Source organism: Atractosteus spatula, chromosome 5, assembly GCF_055471065.1.
Source record: "Atractosteus spatula isolate fAtrSpa1 chromosome 5, fAtrSpa1.hap1, whole genome shotgun sequence".
In the NCBI taxonomy this organism is placed as follows: Eukaryota; Metazoa; Chordata; class Actinopteri; order Semionotiformes; family Lepisosteidae; genus Atractosteus; species Atractosteus spatula.
Window position 1 is genome coordinate 6,638,650 of NC_142710.1, and position 27,988 is coordinate 6,666,637.

The 27,988-nt window shown below is 46.7% G+C and overlaps 1 protein-coding gene across 1 annotated transcript; it reads right to left on the reverse strand.

The window, feature by feature from the left end:
- LOC148833709 (ATP-sensitive inward rectifier potassium channel 10-like) lies at window positions 1-27,583 on the reverse strand. The gene is made up of 4 exons (XM_088915617.1): window positions 27,012-27,583; window positions 5,712-6,052; window positions 4,245-4,766; window positions 1-1,996 (listed from the first exon to the last, which is right to left on the reverse strand). Exons 2-4 carry the CDS (start codon window positions 6,049-6,051, stop codon window positions 1,539-1,541), a joined length of 1,320 nt encoding a protein of 439 aa, XP_088771743.1. The 5' UTR covers window position 6,052; window positions 27,012-27,583; the 3' UTR covers window positions 1-1,538.
- Window positions 27,584-27,988: the final 405 nt, after the last annotated feature.

Below are 27,988 nucleotides of genomic sequence, written 5' to 3' on the forward strand. Positions count from 1 at the left end.
TTTTTATGTTTTTTTTAATTCCCAGAAACGTTAAGTTTTAAACGTCATACAAAATAGCGATTTATTTTTAATCGAGGGGTGCGGAGTGCATAGTTAGCGAATATATATCAGTTACATTTCAGGCACATTATTAGCTTCTACACTGAATGATTAAACCGCTATTAATAAGCAGTATAAAATATAGCACTTCTGGTAGAAACTCATCACCTCGCAGCTATGACTTACAACTCTACTCGTAAAAACGATTTTACAGTACATTTGCCTTAACCTGGAAGGAATTGAAATACTTCGCACTAGTGAAGATATACGTTTGATTCCCGTCTCCTGCACAAAAGCTCGGCAAAGTAAGTCGTTCGACACTAACCGACAGTTCCCGCTCGGAAAACACGGAGACTCTGTTCGCCGTCTTGGGTGGCACCGTCTGCTGACGGCATTGCTCCTCTGCCGATTCCTTCACAGGTTTAGTTAGAATTGGATTTTCGCCATCGAAGCATTTTTTTGTTTTTCTAGTGCGTTTTCTCTACAAGTCCCGTTCTAATTGCATTTCGTTATCGGGGTAATTCTCTGTTGCAAGTCTCGTTAGTATTTATTTTTCCCCCTATGCGAGTCCCGCAGCTGTCATGATCTGTGTATTGTGGCTCTTTGCGGGAGTGTTTGGAAAGGATATACAATATCGCTCAAAAGAGAGAACTGAGGTCTTCAAACTGCTGTCCCACCTCCTTCTCCGCTTCCGCCGCCCGCTCTTGTGTTCGGGGCGTCTCTCCTGAGACTGTCGGCCGGCCCTTAGGAAAGTTTACGACGACATCCACGCTGTATTTTCCCTCCTTGATGCTTTCCTGTGGCTCGTAAGGTAGTGCTTCCCTACGCTTATAACACCGGGATGTGTTACACTTCACTGTGCTTATCCCACACGTTCATGGCGATGTCTAGCCTTTCCTCTGCTTTTACCATGATTCCCCTGTAATTTACTACACTTTACCCTGTTTCTCCTACAATATACCACAGTAAACTTTAATAAGGGCATCTGATTCCCCCTTTTCAATTTTCTTGCAAATTATCGGGGAACGTAATAATAAGAATAATAATTGCTTACACTTATGTAGCGCTTTTCTGGACACTCCACTCAAAGCGCTTTACAGGTAATGGGGATCCCCTCCACCACCACCAGTGTGCAGCCCCACCTGGATGATGCTCCAGTACTCTCACCACACACCAGCTCTCAGTGGGGAGGAGAGCAGAGTGATGAAGCCAGTTCAGAGATGGGGATTATTAGGAGGCCATGATTGGTAAAGGACAGGGGGAAATTTGGCCAAAATAGTCATTAATCATGAGCCAAAATAGTCATTAATCATCTTCTTGCACATCAATATTCTTTTCGTCCCAGCAGTCGGCTTTCTGACATAAGTGTCCGTTATTATGGCAGGTACTAGAGCAGTAACAACAGAGAATCACGCAGAAAGTGTGTAAGAGAGTTACAGCAGTGCCGGTTTTGTTCTACGTCAGTGTGAGCTTGGTCCAGTTTTCCAGCTAAGGACCTGCTAAACGTTACTGATGCGCACGCTCAGGAGGCTGTCCCGCGCCTTGCCCCTGTCCTTGTCCTTGTCCTTGTCCTTCTCTGTGCTGGCCGATCGCTCCCTGAAGCTCTGCTCCAACCGCATCTTCTCGGGGTCAGTGACTTCAGCGCCCGAGGGCGGGGCGTAGCGGGGGGCGTGGCCCGGGGGCAGGTGGGAGGTCGGCGGGGGCGGGGTGGGGGGCGGGGCCGATTTGAAAATGGGTGTGTTCCGGGACTTGGCCACTTTGTCGAAGAAGGCGAAGTCGGCCACGTACTTGCCCGTGGGGGACAGGGAGACCACGGGGGGGAACTCGTAACCCCACAGGATCTCGTCGGGCAGGTAGGAGGTCCGTACTTGGCAGGTGGCGCTGGTGGGCTCCACCGTGGCCGACAGAATGACCAGGAGTTCGAAATCGGCCAGATCCGGGTCGGTCCAGCCTCCACCTGCAGCATGAAAAAAAAAACCTGGGTGATCCTTATCCCTTCATGCCAGGCTGCCGTTCCCTCTTTTTTCAACAGATTCCTGCAACGTGGCTGGGGTCAAAGGTCAAATAACCATTCCCCCTTTCTTCAACAGATTCCTGCACCTCATCATGGCACTGTGGCTGGGGTCAAATGTCAAGTGACCTTCCCCTCTTGTACCCCATCATGGCACTGTGGCTGGGGTCAAATGTCAAGTGACCTTTCCCTCTTGTACCCCATCATGGCACTGTGGCTGGGGTCAAATGTCAAGTGACCTTTCCCTCTTGTACCCCATCATGGCACTGCGGCTGGGGTCAAATGTCAAGTGACCTTCCCCTCTTGTACCCCATCATGGCACTGTGGCTGGGGTCAAATGTCAAGTGACCTTCCCCTCTTGTACCCCATCATGGCACTGTGGCTGGGGTCAAATGCTCTTAACGTAAAGAGCCAATCTGCACCTGCAAACTTGAAAACACCGAAGCACTGGACAGCAGGGGAAGTTCTTGTAAAAGAGCCTTTACCGTGAGAAATTGTTACATCGTTATTACCATTCGCACATGATGCCTCTTCGTAGAGTAGCTGCGCCAAAGCTTTTCTGCATTTGAGCCACACATTTCCCCGGCTTTTTCACTGGCTCCAGCACGCTTCACTGCACCTCCCTGTGCCTTTACAATGGGGCATCACAGGAAACTTCAGGGGTTTTGCATAGTTGGAAAGCCTCGCGTTAACCAGGGATCGAAGTCCTGGCTCTAAAGCCAGAGCTGGAGTCTAGCTGATGAGATCTGACTGCACGGTGCAAACCAGCCTCCTTCAGGCTGTTTCCCCGACATTCTTCTCAGATCTGTAAGTGAACGATTGGCGTAATACAGCACAAAAGGCCAAAGATCAACATGACAACTGAACGGGCTGGCCGTCCCTGGGACTCTGGTCATATTCCTGCAGGGAAAGGAGAGCAGGCCTCTCTGGCAGAAAGACACTGAAGGAATGCTGTAACAGGCCCTTGCGCGTAATTGCTGTAATTGAGGATCATCAAGAAGAAAAGCTTCAAACTCCGATAGCCTGGGTTCAAAAGGCCAGCAGACACACCGTAGCACAGAGGGGATCAACTAACATTTCATGACAAACTTACAGCAAAGCCCATGCAAGGGAATGGGCAACAAAGAACTCCTAATAACAGTAATATATATGTGACTTTTAAAAATCAAATCAGGTGATTTCATTGGCTAGCAGTCCCCCTGTAAAAACAGGGAGCTCCGTGTTCTTAGCGGATGTATACGTCAAGCAGACGTCAAAATGTCGTTCCTAATACTGCATTTTTCTAGATTGCTATGGACAGAGACTGAAGCATCACTCCTCCCATTCGTATCCCTCATGAGCTGAACACATGCTCCAGCAGATCATGACATGCACCTAAAGGAAGGAAGAGGGATGCTGCAGCTGTGTGGTGACTGACCCCTGCTGGCCACAGAGGGTGTGCACACAGACGTTGACACCTGTTGTGATAATTCCTCCCAAGCAAGAGGTGACAGGTCCACGACAGAAACACTCAGCAGTAGCCTGGATCTTTCACAATGATGCAAGGGGATTGACTATTCTGTTATAAATACTCCTTACACTTATGCTTCGCTTTTCTGGACACTCCACTCAAAGTGCTTTACAGGTAATGGGGATCCCCTCCACCACCACCAGTGTGCAGCCCCACCTGGATGGTGCTCCAGTACTCTCACCCCACACCAGCTCTCAGTGGGGAGGAGAGCAGAGTGATGAAGCCAGTTCAGAGAGGAGGATTATTAGAAGGCCATGACTGGTAAAGACAAGGGGGACATTTTGCCTGGACACCAGGAATAACTCCCCTACTCTTTTGAAGAAACACCCTGGGAAGGGTAATGACTACAGAGTGAGGACCTCAGATTTACATATCATCTGCAGGACGGTGCCTTTTCTACAGTATGGTGTCCCCATCACTATACCGGGGCATTAGGAACCACACAAACCGTAGGGTGAGCGCCCCCTTCTGGCCCCACTAACACCTCTTCCAGCAGCAACCTTAGCTTCCCCAGGAGTCTCCCATCCAGGTACTGACCAGGATCACACCTGCTGAGCTCCAGTGGGGCTGCCAGCTGTGAGCTCCAGGGGGGTAGAGTTAAGTCCCTTAACACGGTTCCAGTTTCAACATAATGTCAATCCACCCCAGTGTGCCGCCAGAGCCGTGGTGGGGACAGTGCCTCACCTTTGGCCACCCAGGCCCGGAAGGGGCTGGCGTCATCGATGACATGGTAGAAGGTGAGGGGCAGGATGAGGAAGGGGCTGTCGGTGGAGGTGTCCACGTGGAACGGGACGTTCCTCTGGTCCAGGCGCACCGTCTCGCCTTCCTTGGTCAGGGAGGTCTGCAGCAGCTTTCCCGTCACCTGGCAGCCGATCAGGAGGCTCTTCCTCATGTTGGCCACCCGGATCATGAGGCAGGGCCGCCCGTCGTGGTTGGAGATGACGGCATGCTGGCTAAACTTCACCGTCTCCCCCCGCTTCTTGGGCCGGGCCACCTTGGCCAGGAAGGTGCCCGTGATGAAGATCTCCATCACCATGGTGAGCACCAGCTGGAAGATGAGGAGGATGATGGCCACCGGGCACTCCTCCGTGATGCAGCGGAAGCCGTAGCCGATGGTGGTCTGGGACTCCAGGGAGAAGAGGAAGGCTCCCGTCAGGGTCTGGACCTGCATCACGCACGGCGTGTGGTTGGAGGGGGGGTCGAACTCTGCAAAGAGGCACATGGGAAGGTTGGAAATCTCTTGTACACAGACACTTGGTGGTGCGAGTAAGTTACTGCAAGACGCAGATTCAGTTCATAGCTGTGCTGCATTGTTGTAACCATTTTGCAATAAAAATAAACAAATAGGCACGACTGTGTTAGCAGTTTTGAATTATCAAAGGCCTTGCGTATTGCAAAGCTTTGGAAAATCGTAAGAGCCTCTGGCATTTGATGGCTAGAATGGCTAACTGGTCTACATGATGTTGTCATATACATTGTCGTAACGCTGCTGCTGGAAGAGGTGTTAGTGGGACCAGTAGGGGGCGCTCACCCTGAGGTCTGTGTGGGTCCTAACGTCCCAGTATAGTGACGGGGACACTCTACTGTAAAAAGGCGCCGTCCTTCAAATGAGATGTAAAACCAAGGTCCTGACTCTCTGTGGTCATTTAAAAATCCCAGGGTGTTTCTAAAAAAAGTAGGGGTGTTTGTCCTGGCCAAATTTCCCTCTGGCTTTTACCCATCATGGCCTCCTAATAATCACCATCTCTGAACTGGCTTCATCACTCTGCTCTCCTCCCCACTGAGAGCTGGTGTGTGGGGAGAGTACTGGAGCATCATCCAGGTGGGGCTGCACACTGGTGGTGGTGGAGGGGATCCCCATTACCTGTAAAGAGCTTTGAGTGGAGTGTCCAGAAAAACGCAATATATGTGTAAGCAATTCTTATTATTGTTTTAGACTCTAAGGGGGAGAATGAGAGAAACAGAAACCCAGGGATGCCTCTTGTTTCAACCCCAGAGGCAGAAAAGCGGCACAAGACCCTTGCGGCCAATGCGAATCACAGAGACCGCCTTCATGGATCTCGGCGTTGGGCTGCGGACCAACGACGGGCGCCGTAGCAGGAGGCGGGAGCGAGAGGAGGAGGAGGAGGCAGGGGGGAAACGCCGTCTCACCAAGCAGGTCCCCGTGGACCAGCGCCACCAGGTACCACAGGACCCCGAAGAAGAACCAGGTCCCGGCGAAGGTGGCGGAGAACAGGAAGAGCTTGTAGCGCCACTGCATGTCCAGGAAGGTGGTCCAGAGGTCGCGCAGGTAGAGCGCCCCCCTGCCCGTCACGTGGTCGATGCGCACGTTGCTCCGGCCGTCCTTGGACAGGACGCGCCTCCTCCTCCGCAGGGCGCTGGGCCCTCCCAGCAGGGGCTTGAGCACGTCCGTCTGCGTGGTCTGGCTGTAGCAGACCTTCTGAGGGGAGGGGGAGCGGGAGCGGGAGGGGGGTGGGGTGGCGGACGTCATTCTGAAAGAAGAAGAGGGTGGGCAAGTAAGGGGGCTGTTAAAATGACAAATGACAGATATAATATGGTTGTAGGAAGCAGTTATTGGCAGTGAATTAGGGTCTGTTTTTTCTTTCACTCCATTGACCTGATGGTGTGCTTGAGAATCGTGTCGTGAAGAATCTGACACAGATTTCGAGTTCTTCTCCATTGCACTGCAGGTGGTGGGCGCTCCCACAATACCATAGCTTGTAAAACCGCATCTTACGGGTCGAAGCACTTTTTAACATTCTGGAGTCTCTGGTATAAAGGCCGGGAATAAACAAACCTGTTTTAATATCTGAAAACTTGTCTGAAAAAATATGTCTAGGGCTTCCTTTAGTAAACGAGAGCAGTTTCGCCTATCAATTGCTTTACAAGGTGATCATCACCTCCATATCCCGTTTATAAGGCTGAATGATGCTGGAAGCACATCAAAGCTCTGAAAGTAGCGTTTGAAAAGCGCCCAGACACAAAAACCGTCCGTGTCTCAATAGTAAAGTCCACAGCTTTGAAAACTTGTTTTCCGTCTTTTTCGTTCTATTTTTTAAACAACTGTTCCAAGAACAAAATATCTTTTGAAAGAAATTAAGACTGCTTTCCAGCATGTATATCTTCCTTCCCCGGACATCTGTCTGTCTCAATTGGATGGCTCTTTGCATGCGATTATTCAACGTATTGGCATTGCAAGACATCAACTTTTAAGGAATTGTGGTCGTCACTTATTGGAATCTTCCAATAAGTAAAAGCGAGACACTTCACCCCATTCCGGCTGCCTGACTTCTGCGCTGATGACTGTAGTAAAACTTTGCGTGAAATGTGAAAATAACTTTTAAAAAAAACGCTGTGTGTGATTTCAGCATAATTCTGGAGCTTGCACACATGCTAGCAAGAAACTTACTAGGGCCCTACAAGAAAACATTAAACTCCGTTCTAGCTGTTCTGAAACTTCCCTAAATGGGCGGCGTGATTAAGATTTCTGTTTAAAAGGTGCAGAGCAGAGGATGGTTTCAATCCATCGATCTCTGGGTTATGGGCCCAGCACGTTTCTGCTGCGCCACTCTGCGGTTGGTTGTTGGTAGTGCCACATCAAACAAAGAAATACCGGCTCCTTGGTGATTGTACGGGCACACTATAACTGCTGTTGCACCATGCAGGTGGGGGTGACACATTGGTGGTGGTAGTGGGATTCCCCATTACCCGTAAAGCTCTTTGAGTGGACTGGCCCGGAAAGTGGGGTAGCTTGTTAGCCCCACGGGGAAAAAAAATATTTTTGGGTGTTTAAACGAGAAACGTTTTGCGTGTATATGAGAAAGTACTGCATTTAAATGGGATTTGTTTTGCGGTTATATGAGATAACATTGGGTTAAAACAGGATAATGAGTTGGTGAACAATCCTGTCATTGTTGGTCAATCATTGAATCTTTAAGCACAAAAACCTCAGAAGCTTTTAGACTACAGTACGCTGCCATCAACTACATTTGATTGTGGAATTACAGAGCAAAATGCAGGAAAAGTGTCATTTGAAGGCAGAAGAAACAATATTTCTGTGTCCATTTGTATGGACATGAATATAAAGAGATAAGGGCGTGCCAAACAGGAAAAAACCCAAAACAATTCCAGGACAGCACACAACCTGTTATATAGTTTGTACATTGCTGGCTTGGTGTTTACTGTGACCAACAAGAACAGTAACAGTAAGTCAACAGTAGGTATAAGACTTACTGTCAAGTCATTGTAAATGTATTTCGTTCAATGTTTAGAGAGTAGGCAGAAACCTATGTACAGTACGAGCTTCTGTAGTTTCACATCAAGAATAACATACATTTGGAAAGCTGTGTCATTTCTACTTGTCACAGAAACTGCACAAATGACACAAATTTAACCCAGAAATGCTCAGTTACAAGGAGTTCTATTGTATATGTATAAAACACAGTACACGTGCTCCTGCAGGTTAACTATTTTACACAAAAAGGAAGGATATTCTTCTGTTCTTTAAGTCATTCTTCCTCTTGTGCTGTTTAAGTCAATGGTAGTTTGTATGGGACAATATACTGTAATGCAAGATATTAATATTGTAGGCAATATTGTTCAGAACAGAATTATTGCATTTGAATACAATGATATCTTGCATAAACGCAAAACATTTCTCCTTTAAATGCAATACCATTTAATTGAAACAGAAAGAAATATTTTTCTCTGTGGTGCTAATAAGCTTAGTTGGAAAACAGTATATGAGTGTAAGGATTGCTATGAAATAAGTGACCCATCTAATCATTTTCGAACCACTTTATTGGTTAGAGCCAGAGCCTATCCCAACAAGCGATGGGCACAGGGCAAGAAATACCCTGGACAGGATGCCACTCCATCACAGGGACCCTCACACACACACTCCCACCAGGACCAGCTCTCCCAGAAGCCAGTAAACCTACCAGTATGTCTTTGGACTGCAAGAGGAAACCCACACAAACAACAGGAGAACATCAACACCACAGGGAGATAGAACCCCAGGAATTGAACCCAGGACCCTAGAACTGGAAAGCAGCAATGGGCACACCACTGCACCACCATGCCAATGCGTATTTTATTTAATGACACAGAGCTGCCCTAACAGGTGAAGAGTTGGTACCGCTGAAACAGTACATGGCATGAGCTTCTTTCACCCCACATCAACATTTTCAAGACGGCAGCCTAGACAGAGCAGTGTGACATCTAAGTATTATAGTGGGCATGCTGGATGTCAGCTGCTGGCAGCAGTGTGGACCAGTGCACATAGCCCTGGACTCATGAATGAAAGGAGCTCCCAGGTTCCAGCTGAGACACTACTGTTGTACCTTTGAGCAAGATACTTTACCTGAATTGGTCTAATGAAATACCCAGCTCTATAAATGGGTGACGATTAAACTTGCTTTAGTCTATAGTGTCAACTGAATAAATTAGTAAGTTCTAGTCATTTATGGTTGCACTAGCGGAACTCAAAATCTTGTACATTTTAAGGGTTCAGGACAAATACGGCTAATAATTTGCTAATAAAGGTCTCAGGCACAAAAAATATGTGAGTCCTTCTGGGAAGATCTTGTAAATAGACATAAAATCCACATTTTTCTCATCACTTTTGGGAAACTGAACAGCACTGCCCAACCATCAGATCCCCAAAACCCAAACCCAGAGACTTAGAAAAGACAATCATTTCACGAATTGAATAGAAATTCCCATTTGTCAGAAAGTAAAAAACAAAAGTAACATCCTTCCTCCCATGCAATATTCAGTGAGATCTGGTGAATCACCTGTCTGTTAAAATACAGGGTGTCTCAAGACGACCAGATCAGGGATTTCAAGTAAGGTAGAGGCAACTGACTTGCCTTCTCAATTTCAATGGTGTATTTTATTGAAAGCCTATACATTAGTCACACCCCACTGCCTCACAAAAGGTACTGAAGGTACTGTAACTGGGTAGCTGAGTTCAGTTGTAGGCGTTTCTATGGATAAAAACTGACATAGGGCCCACAAAGGCCTATCGAGCAGTGTCTTAGCAACAATGTCCACCCGGCAGCTCCGGGTTAGGATTTAATATGGTTAAAACGTCTCTGCCTTTGCTACCTGACTTGATTTCACTAAGGGGTGGATCGGAGTGTCCAAGCCTTGGTTTCAAGCAGGGCTTATGAGTCAGTAACATACACTCTGCCCTGGACTACAGATATTCTTACGTTGGAACAATTTGAATGAAATAATAATAATTATAATAATAATAACACCAACTTTATTTGATATAGCGCCTTTAAAGGTGGCTTCTCAAAGCGCTTTACAGAAAGACAACAGCAACAACAACAATAAAAACAATAACAAAATACACAAGATAAACACAATAAGAATGTGTAGATGGTGGTACTAAATACAGTAGCAGAAGGGTAAAGAATGGAGCCAGTTCAGTAAAGGCTTTTCTAAAGAAGAAGGTTTTGAGTCTGGATTTGAAGGAGTTTAGAGAAGGTGACTCTCTGTTATCCTTGGGGAGAGAGTTCCAGAGCTTAGAGACATAACAGGAGAAGGCCCTGTCACCCATACTATGTAGACAGGCTTGGGGGAAAGTTAGGAGACCAGAATTAGAGGAGCGAAGGTTGCGAGGTGGGGAGTAGGATGATAGTAGCTCAGACAGGTACTGAGGTTCCAAGCCACGCAGAGCCTTATAGTCGAGCATGAGGATTTTGAAGTCGACATGAAACTTGACAGGAAGCCAGTGCAAGGACTCCAGGATAGAAGTAATCTGATCACTAAATAAAATTAAATGAATTCCTTGCTCTTATAATACATGTTATAAAACACTTTTCTGGACACTCCACTCAAAGCTCTTTACAGGTAATGGGAACTCCCCTCCACCACCACCACCAATGTAGATGATGCACCAGTACACTAACAGCCTGCAGGGTGAGCACCACCTATTGGCCCCACTAATACCACTTCCAGCAGTAACCTAAGTTTTTCTCTAAAGGTCTCCCATCCAGGTACTGGCCAGGCTAACGCCTGCTGAGCTTCAGTCAGAAACTGATCTTTGCTCTTTCCTCAGATATTTATTAACATTTTCTACTGTTGTGTATTTGTATTGTTTATGTGGTTCCTAGCTACGCAATGATGTCGCACTGTACTTGGGCTTATTACATAGGAAATGATGCAACTAAGTGGAACAAAATATCCAGCATTGTGTGTGCCGTGTATTATGTGTGCTAAGAATTAGATGTAGTACATAACAGCTACAAAATCTCAGAGGAAAAGCTGGCTTTTAAACAAAACCATGCCATCTTACCCAGTAACCCTGAGGGCCATATCTCCCCATCATACTAGTTACCCAGCCTCATTTCTCTGTTTTTATATTCCCGTGTGACATTCTTGTTATTTCTTGAACCAGTTCGCACTCAATTTCCATTTTTTACCTTTGTTTTGATTCCCTATTTCTTTGCGCCTGTCATCTGATACAACAGCAGATACGAGTTGAGGGAAACAGAATCTGGAAACAGGGATGGATTCTGTGCAGCAGTATTGTGCAATCTAGCAAATCCCCAAAACATTTTATTCAATATTTAATATTATTAAATAATCCCTAGATCCTGTGGATTCCTGGACACCAGGAAGAAGTAATACAAGTGAAAGACGACCACTCATTTCCATTTTGGGGTTCAGATTATGAACCTGCAATTTTGGATTTATATGTTTTTAGTCCAGAAGAGTCCAGTTCACCGTTTTGGCAAGTAATGGGATTTCTATTTTTGATTTTTGAGCACAAACTCAATACTTTAATGGGTTATAAAGACTGACAGGTCATATAGCAACACTCAAACCAACCAGATGAGCTGGATATGACTTCAATTTCCAATGTCTGTTTTTGGAAACTGGGGGAAAAAAGTGCTATGCTATGAAAGCATTGCCTCCGGGCTCGATTGTGCAAGAAAATAGCCACATCCCCCAAGTCGAGGAAAACGGGTTCTGAAACAGAGATGGGGTCTGACTTTTTAAAAATCTTCTAAATATCATGATAGAAAAACAAAACTCACAAACATGGTTGCTTTTTTTCCTTGCTAACATCTGAAAAGAAAACAGCTAAAAGCTGAAGCATTCTGAAGGAAGGTTAGTCGGCCATCGGCTCATCTCAGTCAAAAGAAACAAGGGCATTTATTTTCTCCCAAACATAAAAACACCATTCTTGGCTAAAGGCTGGGGCAAATCTGCTGGGCCCGAGAAAGATGCCAATCTTTTGAAGATTGCTTAAAGATTTAATCTTATTTCTGCCTTTCCGCAAAATTTTGTTTATCGCGATGGCCGCGTCTTTTATTGTTCTCTTTCGGCTGGCCCTGCGTGTCTCTCATTGAATATCTCGGTCCCCCCCTGCTCCCACTCTCCTGTGCTGCAGCCTTTCGGCACTATATCTCCCCCACTGCCTCCTTCTTCTCCCTGTGGATCCCAGTTATCACTCCACACTGGAGCCAGCCGATTGAAAGGCCTGTTGTGTTGTGTGGGAAGTCTTCTGATCATCTGTGGTCTCTGTGTCGAGCCCCCCTCCCCCTCCGCCAGACACACACCTTTCCTCTTTCTCCGGTGACAGACCCTCCTCTCGCCACCACAAACTGGACAGATCTCTATCAGGGGAAACTTGGCTTTGTCCGGCTCCTTTCAATAGATCTCTTTATGCGTCCGATAACATCTTCTGCCCTCCCGATTCCTGACACAAACGACAAGCATGGGAACGCACAGCACAATCGGACGGCTGTATCGGTTTCAGCCGGGCCTTGGGAAAAGATCCCCTTCCCCTCAAGCCATTCTGTCCCTGAGAACCGCGATCTCAGCTTCCTGGCGCTGTCTGGTGGGCTGTACGCTGCGCCCGGCTTGTCTTCAAATTCATCTCGATGAAACAGGGAAAAGGTTCATTCCATCCTGTGGCCCAAAAAATTATTTTCCTTTTAGCATGGAATGAATCTTTACCTGTTGCTTTGCAGTCTACGCATGCTGACGCAGCTCCCTACTGGAACGTCTTCATCTGACTGGAGCCAGCACGTGCTCCAAGTTTGAGGGCAGGGTTAGAAATAATGAATCAAAGTTTAACAAAAGGATTTATGTCAGGCTGCCTCTACAGTTCATCGTGCGTTCTGAATGACGGAGCAAGAAGCACCTGCCAACCTGATTAGATCTCCAAATGCTCAGTCTCAGTCCTGTGTGTTCTTCTTTTGTCAAAACCCGGATGTCTTTGGGTTTAATAGCGGCTCTGGACACCCTAGGCTTGCAATTGCGAGTCATCTAGTTTTCTGAATTTTCAGAATCTCCGAATTCCAGGTACAGACAGAATCCAGCAAACGCAGGGCGTTTTCATTCTTCGGTTCCTGTCAAATTCGTCCCACACCAGTTCGATTGCCAAGAGATCTGAAGGGACAGCCCTAAGGGACATTTTGGAAGATGCTCTTTTGGTAGATATCTTTGATGGTATGTTTTGCACAATAACTGCACAGTACACTATCTTGTCTTGCCTATGATTTGTGATCAATTCAAAAAAATATACAGGTAACAGTTTATTCCATGCCAAAAGAAAAGAGACAGAGTGCAAAGCCTTCTTCAGGTATCACACCTGACAAAATGCTGTCTTTTCAGCCTGGAAAAAACCTTATCCTTTGCAGCCTACGCACGCTGACACAGCTACAGTAGTTACTTGAGCTTCTACAAAAAGTATACTGCCACTCTGGAGAAGAGCAGTCAGATACAGTATATTTCTGGGCTTACGGGACAGTGCTACTCTTGCAGGCACAGAGATCTGCACAGTGACGGGAGACCATGATATGAGAAGACTGACTAGTGAAGAAGACAAACATGGGGCAAAGGGCTCAGGACGTCTGTTGAACCAACAGTGAAACAAGCCCCAGTGGACACAAGTGAAACCAGAGGTTTTGAACCGAGAACAGGAGGCTCTTCTTTATGCAAAGGATTGTAACGGGGGTAGGATTAAAGTCTGACAAAACAGCTTTGTTGCCAAAGGTGATGCTCTTGGTTTGTTTAAAGAAACCGTTGGATGAGGTCTTCAGACCTGTTAGCTATTAGCAATCAAATAAAATAGACTGGCTCATTGGCAATCCTCACCCTAAACTGAACCCTAACTTTAACCATAATGCACAAAAAGGAAATTGCAGATACGAAGAGACAAAAACGGGAACAATGTTTTCAATAAGGCTGAACATCAGGAATCTGAGGTAAGTGAACACAAAACTATGATCAGTAAGGATATCTACTGGGGACCTCTAAGTCACTGGGAAGAAGTGGATGGACCGTACCTTTCTCCCCCAGGGGAAACAGAGTTCTACTCCAGCCAACCTAACCCTAACCCTAACCCGAATCTGAACCTGAACCCTAACCCAAACTCTAACCTGAACCCTAAACCAAACCCTAACCTGACCCTGAACCCGAAACCTAAACTGAACCCTACCTGATCCCTAGCCCAAATTCTAACCCTAACCCAAACCCTGTACTGAACCCTAAACCAAACCCTCACCCGAACCTGAATCCGAAACTGAACCCACACCCTAACCTGAACCTTAGCGCAAAATCCAACCCTAACCGTAACCTGAACCCAAACCCTAATCTGAACCTGAAACTGAACCTAAACCCCCCTCCCCTTTATGATCTTGCTTCTGTTCTCTTGAAAGGGAATGAGACTGTGTTGGAATGCAGGCAGGCTGAGCCAGATAATTGATTGCCTGTTAAGGCCTGTATGCCTGTCAAGCACCTGACCGAGGAGTCTGGTTTTCTGAAAGGACCTCTGGGGGGGATTTGACCCTCTCTCTGCCTTTCCCGCAGTTTAACTCGCCACACGCTGAACCGCTGAACCACAGAACTGCTTAACCAGGCCAGCGCTTCTAATTTCTTCCTGCATCTCTGCTCATTTCAAAAGGCCTAGAGGGCTGCTCTATTTTTTTCGGGAAGCTCTGTCTTAAGACAATATTCTACATATTCCCTGCCTCTCAGGCCTCTGATACCCCATGTAATAAGAGCAGAAAGCTTGAGCTCGCAGTTTGCGGGAGCATTCTGGTCAAACACCCACGGAATGTTCCTGAACTGTTTGGGTCTGAATGTTCCCTCTGACACTGTGTGAATCTTTAACCCCCGTAAACTGATCCACGGACATGTGCAATTAAGAGAGACGTCTCTATGCAGGTATGTTCCTTCTTTCAGGCAGCAGACCTCATAATTAGGGTTATAAATGGGTGAGCAGCAGGTTTTGACACTGGTACTCAATGGTTATTATGAGTCCAGGTGACTATTAGACAGGAATGTTCAACAACAAACTGCTTTGCAACTCGCTGGAGGGGACAAAGTAATTTAATAGGTTGGCTAGAAAAAAAATGACAGCCCAGCAGCTAGGACCTGCGTCAGAGAGTTCTACTCCTCAGCGTGGCGTGGAGTAGAAGGTAGGGTGCTGGACTCCTACATGGGGGGGGGTTGCGAGTTCCAATCCCAGGTGAGATACAGCTGTTGTGCCCTTAAGTGAGATACTATGCTCAGATAAAATAAAATACCTGGGCAAATAGCTCTACAATTGGTTAGATCAAAGTGCATCTTTCTAATAAAAGAATCTTTCTTGAGTACAATCCAATTTTCACTATAGTAGAACCCCCGCTTTTATATTATATGAAATGATATATAAAATGGATTCTATAAAATTAGAAAATAAAAATGTTATAGGTTTATTATAGTAAAAGATACCTCATTCCAGGTCCCCACCTTGCACCAGGTAGTAAGGTGGCTGGGCGGATCAGAGTTTGGATGGAAGTCGGGGACAACGCCAGTCCCCCCGAACCTGAATGAGGCCCTTGTTAGTTTTTCAGAGCAAAATAAACAAGCGCCGCTGACCACCCAGGTCTACCCTGGAAAAATTGCTTTTTTGAGAGAGAGTGCATGGCTCTCCATCTCAAAACAAGGCACGCCGCGTTCCAGACCCATCGCCAAAGCTCAGGACAAAATGGTCCAGACCCCATGCAGACTTTGTGGGGCGATCTTGTGACCTCTTATAAATGCTTTTAAAAAAAAAACCTTGTGTATTGTGCATAGACTGATGGCACGTGTGCAGTTACATTCATTTAGAATCAGCAGTGCTGCATTCATGGTTCAGCTACTAGTAGCTAACAGTTGTGCGTTGTGCACTGCCACTCATTGAACATTCTGCTCCTTTGGTTTAGAAACCACTCTCTGTAGTCATTCCACAACACTAATGTTATTTTTATCCTTCTTGGGGAGGGAGGGAGGAGGGGGTGCATACAGCAGCTCATTTCAATGTAAAGCATATTTTAGTAGGTGGGCTACAAAAAGAATTTGCCCCCTTCCAGAGGAATCTGGTTGTGACACAGAGGATCCAAGCACGAGATTTGCCTTGAATACGGTCTGTATAAGAACAAGCCCCATACAGTCAGTTGCCTTGGGGTTGGTATTCAGGGCAGAGGGGCTGTGTTACAAGCTTCTATTCATGCACAGCGCAGAGAGCTGCAAAGACATCTGTATAATGCAGTCGCTCGGGCTGGGTAAAGGGGGTGGCTGGAAAAAATGTCCTCAGGGTGGAAATACACCCGAACCTGGCTTCTCCCCGCGGTAAAAACAATCTTGGGACAGAGCCGTGAGGGTCCAGACCGCCGCAGGGTGAGTGAAATACCCAGCATGGGCGCGGGACGGCTCGTGCGCATCGGCTGCATACTGACCCGCGACGTGGTGTTGACCGGTCTCTCGGTCAGCCTGCTTTCAGAGACAACTTGCATTCCCAAACGTTCTGGTGCGCCATGGCTGACCTGGAGCATCATCCAGGTGGGGCTGCACACTGGTGGTGGAGGAGGGGAGTCCCCATTACCTGTAAAGCTCTCTGAGTGGAGTGTCCAGAAAACCGCTATATAAGTGTTAGGAATTATTAAATATTGCCAGCAACCGTGTCACCCTGCAGCTCCCAGATGGCAGCCCCACTGGAGCTCAGCAGGTGAGAGCCTGGTCAGTACCTGGATGGGAGACTCCTGGGAGAACTGAGGTTGCTGCTGGAAGAGGTGTTAGTAGGACCAGTAGGGGGCACTCACCCTGCGGTCTGTGTGGGTCCTAATGCCCCAGTATAGTGACGGGGACACTCTACTGTTAAAAGGTGCCGTCCTTCAGATGAGACGTAAAACCCAGGTCCTGACTCTCTGTGGTCATTAAAAATCCCAGGGTGTTTCAAGAGTAGGGGTGTAACCCCAGCGTCCTGGCCAAATTTCCCCCTGGTCTTTACCAATCATGGCCTCCTAATAATCCCCATCTCTGAACTGGCTTCATTACTCTGCTCTCCTCCCCACTGAGAGCTGGTGTGTGGGGAGAGTACTGGAGCATCATCCAGGTGGGGCTGCACACTGGTGATGGAGGGGATCCCCATTACCTGTAAAGCACTTTGAGTGGAGTGTCCAGAAAGGCGCTATATAAGTGTAAGGAATTATTATTAACCTTCCACCCCTCTAGTTCATCCTTTGCTTGGCTCGTGTGCATATCCCTGGTCCTAAAAGCTCACATCACAGCCCAGTGAGTGTCCCAGGCCTCTTCAAGTCAGGACCGGCTTGAGCCTGCAGGAACACTGGTCCATCAGCCAAGCTGAGCTCCGCGGGTCCCTGCACGCTGATGATTGAAAGGGGCTGTGGGCGGTCACTGGCTGTCACCCTGTGTCTAGGAGCAGGAGTTCTCAAGCACTGCCAACCAGAGAAGCACTAATGAAGGCTGGGGATGCCTTCTGATCTACTCGCAGCATTTCCATGGGAAAATTTCCTACTGGTTAATTGCTACGAAGTTCTGCAATAATAACAGTTGCAGGGAAAATGTAATGGAAGCTATAATAAAAGAATAATTTCACAGAAGCTTATAATATAACATAATTAATATAATATAATACGAGCTTCCCATTAACAACATTATTCTGTGTTAAACAGGACTTGCTTTTTATGTATTTGCTAGAGATGGCCATTCTTTTCCAATAAAATGCAGGCCAGCTCCAGTTCTGAATAAAACAAAGTCTTTGCTTTCCAGTTATCATCCCGGAGCTCCCCTTGACTGTCCAAGCTGTTAGTTGAGCACAGGTACTGGACTTGTCTGCCCCTGTTGCCCCACTCCTGCACTCCTGGCTATGTGTAAATGGCAAGAGAGTCTGTAGAATCATGGGATACTGCCTGTGGTGTCCAGAGTACAGGGTGTCCATTTTACCCTGAGGAAGGAAAACTGGTGAGGCCAAAAGATGGAACTTCCAGGAAAACAAATCCAGGATCTTCTAACTACACATCCAGCATCACTACCATCATCTTATGCCTGCATGTTTCTTATCTGCGAACGGGTTCATGTTGTGTTAAATGTCCTATTTTTTGTGGCATGTCATGTACCTGCATGCAATGAAAATTCTCCATCTGGGACAATAAATGAAATAAGTAAAGATGCACTTAGCCATCTGGCGTCCCAGCAATCTGTGTGCGCTGGTGTATCGCACAAGATGACGTCTACACCCAGCCCGAGCTACAGCACATCGAGATTGTTACCCGCAACGGTTGCTTTGTGCTTTGAGGCGCCAGTTCTCACCCCTTCAACCCCCACAGAGGTTTCCCCACATCTCTCTGGTCGCAGTTCCTTTTCTTTAATCAACTATTTCAATTTGGGCCCAGCCCCATGTAAAGGGACACAGGAAAGGTGACCAGCCACAAGAGGGCGCCCTCCTCCATCGAAGGTCAAAGGTCGGATTCAAGTTTGTGGGGTCATTTTCAATTCCCAAAGCACAAGCCCGCCGCACATTCAGCGGCCTTCTTGTTTTGTAAGCTCCGTTCAAATACAATTACCGTTTTCCGGCAGGGTGTCTTACCTAGCGCCCTCCCTCCTCCAAGTCATCTGCTCTGTCTCCACCTTTCCCTTCCTATCTCCCTCTGCATCACCCCTCTTCCTCTTCCTCTGCCCCCCCCTCTCCCCAGTCTCCCCCCCTCCCTCTCTCTCCAGCGCGGACGAGAGGCCTAAAAGCCTCTTTTGTTGAGCTGCAGATAAAAAAAACGGACAAAAAGGAGGCCTTCACAAAGGCTCCCTGTGTGTGTGAGAGAGAGGGAGACACAGATCACTGACAAAGAGGCTTCATTTGTATTCCAGTGGGCCAAACAATCCCCACAAAATGAGCTCCGACACAAACTTAACTCTTCGCGGCACTCCTGGGCCACAGAGGGAACTGTCTGCCTCCGGGGCGAGTGGAGGCACGCTTATTTCAAGAAAGAGAAATCCAGTTATTGCTGCTGAGGGCTCTTTTTTTAAGGGGGGGGGGGAGTTGTGGAGTGTTTGGGAAGAAAATACAGGGATCTCATGTTCTCGGCCAATGGCAGAGAGCGAAGGAGTGGACAGCCCTTGATTTGGGGATTTCGCAGCTGTGCGGTGGGACAGCAAACTAGTTTGGAGGGCGTTGAGGAGGGAGTGTCTGTGCCCGAGCTGAGCAAGGGGGTCATAGCTTGTCAGAGCTCTAAGAATAAAACACTGGGATGGAAAGGCACTTTGTACCAGAGGGAAAGACTGTCTGCATTCTGGTGGGAAATTTGAAAGTTTTAAATGCTGTTATACGGAGCAACACTTGAAAGATCTTCCATCCATTCTTCCAATTTCACTTATGCCAGCAGCCATATCAGCCTGCAGCTCCCAGCTGGCAGCCCCACTGGAGCTCAGCAGGTGTGAGCCTGGTCAGTACCTGGATGGGAGACTCCTGGGAAAGCTAAGGCTGCTGCTGAAGTGGGGCCAGTAGGGGGCGCTCACCCTGCGGTCTGCGTGGGTCCTAATGCCCCAGTATAGTGATGGGGACACTCTACTGTAAACAGGCACCGTCCTTCGGATGAAACTGAGGTCCTGACTCTCTGTGGTCATCAAAAATCCCAGGGCGTTTCTCGAAAAGAGTAGGGGTGTAACCCTGGTGTCCTGGCCAAATTTCCCCCTGGTCTTTACCAATCATGGCCTCCTAATAATCCCCATCTCTGAACTGGCTTCATCACTCTGCTCTCCTCCCCACTGAGAGCTGGTGTGGGGTGAGAGTACTGGAGCATCATCCAGGTGGGGCTGCACACTGGTGGTGGTGGAGGGGATCCCCATGACCTATAAAGCACTTTGACTGGAGTGTCCAAAAAAGCACTATAGAAGTGTAAGCAAATATTGCTATTATTATTCATCCTCAGAGAGGGAGCATGATGGCCTAGTGGTTAGCATTGCTGTCTTATAGCACTAGGGCCCTGTGTTTGAATCCAGACCTGGGGTGCTATCTGAGCAGAGTTTCTAAGTTTTCCCCCTGTTCCTCCCACAGTCCAAAGACTTACTGGCGGGTTTATTGGCTTCTGGGGAAGCTGGCTGTGGTGTAAATGTGTGTTTCTATGTCCCTGTGATGGACTTGAATCCCATGCAGGGTGTTTCCTGCCTTGTGCCCATGGCTTGCTGGGATAGACCCTGGCTTCCCTACAACATTGATGTGGAAGATGCAGAAAGAAATTGGATGGGCGGATTTATCCTTAGAGAATAGGGAAATGATACTCTGTTTCTTCTTTTTTGCCAAATCACATGTTTTTCCTCTTTGGGTAATGTTGGATCCTGGTGTTATTGTCAGCTGCTGCTGTTGTCTTGTTGTTAACAGCTAACGCACAATAAGAACAACATGGCACAGTGTGTGTCAGCAGTATTTCTGACAAGCAGTGTGTGTTGTATTCAGTATGTTGATGACCCAGAGTGGAAACTCCCTGACACTTGAGGGTAATTGAGGGCATGAAACTGTAAGCAAAACCTCTTTGGGAAAGCCCTTGAGAGACATCTGAATTTTTCTATTCGCACATCATCCAAAAATGATGCTCAGAGTGGGGAAATACGCTCTTAAGAAACGTGAAAGGGCTCACAACTAGAAAGTGTCAGGTTCAAATTCCACCTGAAACTGTGCTGCTGTGTTGCTACAGTGTATAAAAGGGTGCAAACATAAGCTGCCCAGGAGAAAGGTTCAAATCAAAGATCTTAATTGCACATGTGTCTGCAAGACCTTAAAAAATACTAATGCAAAGACTACCGTGTTGCTGTTAATGTCCTAGATGGGCACACAATTCTCCATTTTAGTTTTTAAGTGAAAGGCAGCTTCTTACTGCATGGCCTTCACCAACACTAATCTGTGCTCTTATCCAGATGGACCACAGACACCACTCGGATGCCATGAAAATGGAACAGGGACACCGGTATAGGGACACTTTACTGAAAAAAGGCCCTGTCCTTCGGATGAGACATAACACCAAAGAACTGACTCTCCGAGGTCATAAAAAAATAATCCCTAGAGCGTTTCTCAAAAAGAGTCGGGGTGTTACCCTGGTCAAATTTCCCCCTGGCCTTTACCAATCATGGCCTCCTAATAATCCCCATCTCTGAACTGGCTTCTCCCCACCGAGAGCTGGTGTGTGCTGAGCGGACTGGTGCACTTTAGCGAGAGGGATCTAGTCATTGGTGGTGGTGGAGGGGAGTCCCCATCGCCTATAAGGCGCCTTGAAGGTGTCCAGAAAAGTTCTTTATGTTTTATTATTGATTATCATCATCATCAATCATCATCATCAGTTGGATCTATGGGTGCTGCTATTTCAATGTCTCTCCTCTGCAAGCTAACCAGATCACTCCTGTTTCTGAGATCGTACAAGATCAGGAAACCCGGTTCCACTGCTACCGGTTACCAAGCCTGACGCGACAGCACACACGTTTACTGCAAAGGACAATGGGAAGGGCATGACATATAGTAAGAAACATTCCTGTGAAACGTGACCCGTGCTACATCACAGCCGGGTGGTGGACCACTGGAGTAAAGCACCTTCAACACCGCAAAACTGCAAAAGATTACTAAGACATGTTTTCATCAGGATGAGGACCTTCAGCCTGGAAAGCAGAGTGAGATCTTCAGCCTGGAAAATGAGTTCTCCTCCCGATCAGTGAAACCGCATTCTTTTAGCTTCTGGGTGCTGCACAGCTGGGTCAGCCCATTGATAACACCTGCGATTGGTTAATGCAGGCAGCACAAGTGACTGAGAACAGCGAGCTGGTTGCCAAGGGGAAAGAATATTATGTCTTCCAGGGTCAGTACAAACAGTGCAGCCCTGCCAACTAAAAGCTTTTCTCTCCCTTGCCGAGAGAGCAGAGGAAATCTCAATGAGCTGGCCACTGCTACTCCACTGCTTGGCACTGTGTGAGTCACAAAAGACACACAGCCTGTGGGGGAGTGGGGGGGCTCTGGATTTTTTGGGTGCTCCCAGCAGCCTTGTGTACCCCGAAAACCAAATCCCGCATTTCCGGTTTCACAACAGGCCGCTTTGTTGCTCAAAATGGCGAGTTCACGCACACACACCGCAAAGAAGGGCACGCTTGCTGGCCGCAGTCAGGCAGTGAAGTCTTTAAATAAGATGACGACAGGCCTTTGGTTGGCCCAGAACTGGTCTGGCGAAGCTCTAAAAAGAAATGCTCCCTGTTTGTCTGAAGGTTTCTTTAAATGCTTTGTCAGGAGCTTCACAGTTCTTAAACCCAGTTCTGCACTGGGGAAGAGGCTGAACCCTCCTTTGCCAAACCGATGAGGTTATTCTGCACTGTGACACTGCAGTGCTTTCAGGTATGTGTCTTTGCTTGGGATGGTTTCAAGCACACACAAGCTTCCTCATTATGGACCAGGACGCTGGGCCCTGCCAAGAAGAAGACACTTCTGTCTACCTGGGCTCTACTTCCTGTTCCGTTTGGAGCGGTATCCCAGAAACACCCACCTGCTGACCCAGTAGCAAAGCAAAGCCACGCCGCCTCTAACACACTTTTGTCGGGAAAGAATTCTCCCTCTTCTCGCAGCGTGGGCAATTTTACAAATAGTGTTCCAGCCGCAGAGGGGAGAGGATAGTGGAGTGAGGAAGAGCGCCCTCCCCCGTAGTGAGAGAAGATCAGACAGACGACACCTCAGGGCACAAGGGGTGAGCAGAGCAGGAGGAAAGAGAACTCGGGGAAACTGGAGGAATGGGACGTGAGCTGAAGAGGGTTTGGGAATGAGTGAATGAGGTGGTTCAGTGAGAAACTATCCATCGACTCCCCTGGTGAAACATGTACATTTCATACATAAATGTACATGCTGGGTGGAGTGGTGGCACTGTGGCTGGAAGGTTACTGGTTCAAGGTCTGCGACCGGCAAAAGAATCCTACTCCGTTGGGCCCCTGAGCAAGGCCCTTAACCTCAGCTACCCCAGGTGTGCTGTACAATGGCTGACCCTGCCCTCTGACCCCAAGCTTCTCTCCCTGTCTGTGTGTCTCGAGAGAGCAAGCTGGGGTCTGTGAACAGACAAATCCCTAATGCAAGAAACTGTATATGGCCAATAAAGAGATCTGATCTTATCTTATCTTACACAAAGGGTGGGCTGACCAGGAGGAAAAGAATTCTGGGAAACTGGAGGAACGAGACGCGAGTTGAATAGCGTTTGGGAATGAGCGAACCCTGAGCCTAAGTCAAGGGTGGTTTGGTGAGAAACTGTATTCACCCTCTTGGTGAAACACATACATGTCATAGATTTCCCTTGGAGAAGCATGAAGGGTGGGCGGACCGGGAGGAAGAGAATTCTGGGAACCCGGAGGAACGAGGAGTGAGCTGGACAGGTTCCCCTCCGCTCTGTGTTCCAAGTACCAACAAGGAGAAATCAAACCAGAGGCTGAGTCTAGCTGAGAGAACAGCCTTTGTTGAACTAGCCCGCAGCTAGTCATTCATGTTATGTAGAGCTGATTCGGTTTGCTCATTAAAAGCTTTTTGTGCTTCTAATGAGCAAACGGAATCAACTCAACATAAGTTGGAAGGGACATCACAGGGGGAATAAAAGTTGAAAGCAACAAGCAGGTCTAAGGAAATCTAATAATACAGAGTGCTAGTCAATGTTTATAGTACATACTCCTGTTTAATGATTGATTGGGGTTTATTAATTACTGATTAATAAGCACAGTCTCCGTCCCGGCAGTGCTATTTAGTCTCAGTGTCTTTTGCCTGCTCTTTATAAAAACAAACAAGGGAGGAAATTCCTGTATAGCTCCCTTCAAGCGTCAGGAATAATCGATCCATCGATCGCTTCCCCAGTGAAAGTAAAACAAAATAAAGAGCGCCGCGTGGTCTGCCCGTTGAGCAGCCCCGTGTCAAACCACACTAAGGTGTACAACATGCCCCCCCAAAAAAAGATAACGAGAATGATGTATTTTGGTGGGATATTTCAAACCTCAAGCAGGAAAGAGAGAAAAAAAAACTAGAGAAGGAAAAACAAAAGAGTTAACATAACCAACGCCTGGTCGCCGTCCCCTTGTCTCTCCAGAACAAGCTCCTCATTGAGAAGCGCAGTGCGGTCTCACGTGTCTCTCCGCTGCGTGTCAATGCGGAGGGCGAGGGCACCTCAATGGACCCACTGAGCTTTTTCCTGGGACTCTTTTCTCCCGTTTGTTGGTGGGATTATATAAGGGGTTCGGGTGAGGAGGGGCGGGCTGGGCACACAGTAGTGGCTCCTTTGCCAAATGCTCTTTGAAACCGCCGCTTCCCCGGCGAGCTGTAGCGAGCAAAAAAAAAAAATCAGTTTCGGGATGCCGGGGGAACTTCTACAGTATGTGTAAATATTTTATGATATGTCTCTGTTGTAAATGTTTGTAGATTTTATTTTGATGTTTTGTTCCATGATAATTTTATTATTTTTATTTGCTTTGGCAATACTGATTGTACCCATCGGTCATGCTAATAAAGCACCTTGAATTGAATTGAATTGAATTGAATGCGCGACACCGCTCGTCGTACTCGGTCCCCAGAAACCCGCGACCTTACGGAGCTCGACCGGAAGAGGCCGTCGCCTAAGTTTCCCTACACGTCAAACGAAAATGTTGTTAGACTTTTAACTATAAACCCCCCAGGATCGGCGTCTGCCTGGAATGAGACACCCCGTCACTGGCGCATCTAACCTCGTTTCTGCATTGCCGCGGCGATGTGCCCGAATTACGGAGGAAATCAAAATGAACCTTCTAGACCAGGGTTCCGGAAAAGCACTGTCCGGTCGGTTTTGCATCATCTAAGACTCTGTAAGAAGAGACCCAGGAAGCGTGTCAACTCCCCCTTCGTTTCAGAGGCGCAGAAGGCACTGGAGCGCGCTTCTGGAACCTTGTGACGTCACTCAAACCCTAACTCTTATCCTTTAAAGGGCGACACAAGCTTTTACATATATAAACATAATTATAGATAAACTATTCAAACAGGTCAGATATTGAATGTTATTTTTTTGGGGGTTGGAGTAATGCTGTAAAGTCGTTCCGAACTAATTTTTTGAAACCTTGGTGTGCAGTTGCGGCTTAATTAATCATGCTAATATTGTTCTCTGTTACAAGTATGAGCTCAGATCAAAGCATGTCAGGACCTCTTTGAGTCTTGTTTTAAAGGGATAGTTTTAAAGTCAGTGGGCAATCGACAGTCACATTAAAGGTAATTCACAGGCCAGGAATCCAGTTCAGCAAAGACAGAATTTGGGGCTGCTCTGTTTTGCCCATTATTACTGTCCAAAGAATCCAATCGTCACTTTTCTCTCTCTTTCCCTCTGGCAAGCGTTATAGGACCATAAAGACAGGAATTTCCAGATTCAGAGACGGCTTCTTCCCACAAGATGTCAGATGACTGATCTCTACCCCTACCACTGATTCACACTAATCTTTTTTTTCTCTCTCACACTGCTTGTCTGACTTTTTCAGGTTGCATGTTATTGGACTTCTTGTTGTTGCTGCTGTTCTGTGTTCATGTTTTTTGGGGATTCCTTTAATGTCTTGGTATTGGAGCCCACATGCAAATAAGCATTCCACTGCACGTGCGCACACGACGATAAACTGAACTGAGCCGCTTAACCAGGTGGTTACTTAAAGTCCAGCGTGACTTACAGTAACCGCAGACTCGCTTCCATGTCATTCGTCTCACCAGCCTGCAGCAGAACAGAACTCTCAAGTTCCTGTTATGCCTTAATTTTTGTCTGAGTGAGAGGGCGGGACGTGGAGTAGGGAAGCAAACGGGAAAAAATAATGGAAAAAAAACAGTATTTCGGCTATGGATCAGGCGAGACTCCGTAGCCGAAATAACTGTTTTTCTTTTTTTTGATTTCTGCTTTGCAGTGAGGACCAAATCTCAGTTTGTACCGTTACATATAGGCATGCTGATACATATATATACAATTATTAAATAGCACGCGTTATTGCGCCAGCAGGCGTAGGCTGCAAAGCAACAAGTAATAGGTTTATTCCATGATGAAAAGAGAAGAGAGAAAACACAACGTTTCGGCTGTGAAGCCTTCTTCAGGTGTGAGCAATTATTAAATGGCTTTTTGGGACTGGTGAGCCCCAGCAACTGTGAATATCCCCTGATTCTCAGGAAGGGTGCTACATGCATTCTCTTGAGTTTGAATGGACACTTCAAGGGGCTAATCTCACTCCGGGTGTTTAAATCGTACTAATGTCAGGAGGTGACAAGAACGGAAAAAAATGACAAGATCAAACTAACCCACCTTAGCTAAAAGACTTCAAAGCAATTCCTCCTCGTCTTTTAAGTTAATGTTCACCTTTCGCAAAGGCTGGAAATGCCTAGGTAGGGTCTCAGATAACTGCTCTGTGGAGGAGGGCACAGGTTATTAATTATTTACTCTTAGGGCACTGTTTTCCACTTTTTTTCATAGTAAAAAACGCAAATGATCGGCTTGTGGTAAAAAGCCAACTAAATAAACTGTAAGAAAATCAAACGGCAAGATGTGCAGAAGTATTAAAATCAAGTTACAGCCTTGTGTGTGTTTTGCCTTGCGTTCTTTATGATCCACATATTGTATAGAAAAGGCAATCGGATACAACCTATTAACCAAGTAAAGACTACTTAATCCTTCCAGAAAAAACAATGGACAGTGTGTAAGTTCCAGAACACGGAAAGTATTATTATTATTATTATTATTATTATTATTATCATCATCATCATCAGTCGTGTTGTTTTGTCATTCCCGTGTGTAGTGTTTGAAAGAGGCGATGAGATTATTCATCAGAGGGCTGTTCTGATATTCAAGTCTACTGACGTTGCAGTAATCCGGAAGTGTTGGCGTCATTAGTTACTGCTCGGAAGCATGGAAAATTCAAGACCCCATCAGCTGATTCGCCCTGTGCGTGTTCGGCCTGACCTTCTGACCTGCCACAGCTCTGGGGGGGGGTCTACCTGTCAGGTCAGACACAGGTGTGAGAACGTCACACTCTCGTTACCTGTCAGCAAAAACACAACACGCCCACTGCACACATCGCAACAGCGTTATGCCTAAGGCTGTAGCTCGTTTTCGTAACATTGAACGTATCCGTGTACAACACATTCCAAAGAAGAATAACTATTTTAAGTTTAAATTGTCTTACCTTTAATTACAGTTGCTCCAGAAGTCCGCGTACACGTGATGGGGGGAAAAATATAGACTTATATAAGAACAGTTTAAAAACACATCAACAAAACCCAAAAGATTGTTTTTTCTTTAAAAAAAATATAATCTTTGTCATGCAACGACTTTTGAAGTTGTCGTCAATGGTAACGCCACAAGCGAGTGTGTATTTTATTTAAAAAAAAGGGTTTACATTTCTGCAACTATCTTTTGGTTAAATTATCCCTAAGGATGATATAATTCTGAGATAGACTTTCGAACGTATTGGAGGCCCAAGAAGGAGAAAACGCGTTTTCAAACAAACCGATTGGTCACGGCCCTAAAGCGAATCCGACCAATTCAAGAAAATTCCGAAGGATTCGTGCCGATGACAGCCGGTTATTAATGCCAATAGCGAGCAACGCCTCTCGTGTCTGCATGGGTGAGAAGTCCAGTTGTCTCTTTTTTATTGACTGATGACTCTGCACCTGATTATTGTTCAATAACAACAAAAAAAGTTTCTTCAGTCCTGTGAGGCGAAACGCGCTGCTGTCGACCTCGCTCGCTGGTACTGAAGCGCTGTGCGGTCCTGCTAGTGACTTTCTCTCGGGACCTTTTCAATTCATTAATTCAGCTCGCTGCTCTCTCTCTCTCTCCCCCTTTCTCTCTCTCCCACCTCTCCACCGGGCACCCACACGAAAAAAAAAAAGACCAGTAGGACATCACATGTGATGTGACTGTATGCTAACGTGCATTAACCTAAAGCTCCACAAGTTCTCTCTTGCGCGAGTAGAAAACTCACTGCAATAACGTGATGAATTAACACCACATCTACAGAAGAACGTTTTTCAATTAATTGATGCCAGGAGACGCCTTTGAAACCTCAATGCTGTAGAATATAGAAAGTATGAAGGAAAATATGACTCAACATCGCTATTAACAGGATATCTTTTATGCATAGTGCAAATGTATTCTTAC

What these genes read in the sequence shown, in the direction of transcription:
- LOC148833709 (XM_088915617.1), bottom strand. Translation starts at nt 6,051, where the DNA reads ATGACGTCCGCCACCCCACCCCCCTCCCGCTCCCGCTCCCCCTCCCCT. An exon ending in GGTCCACGGGGACCTGCTTG is followed by an intron (nt 4,767 to 5,711) that starts GTGAGACGGCGT and finishes GCCTCTTTGCAG; the next exon opens with AGTTCGACCCCCCCTCCAAC. An exon ending in CCGGGCCTGGGTGGCCAAAG is followed by an intron (nt 1,997 to 4,244) that starts GTGAGGCACTGT and finishes TTCATGCTGCAG; the next exon opens with GTGGAGGCTGGACCGACCCG.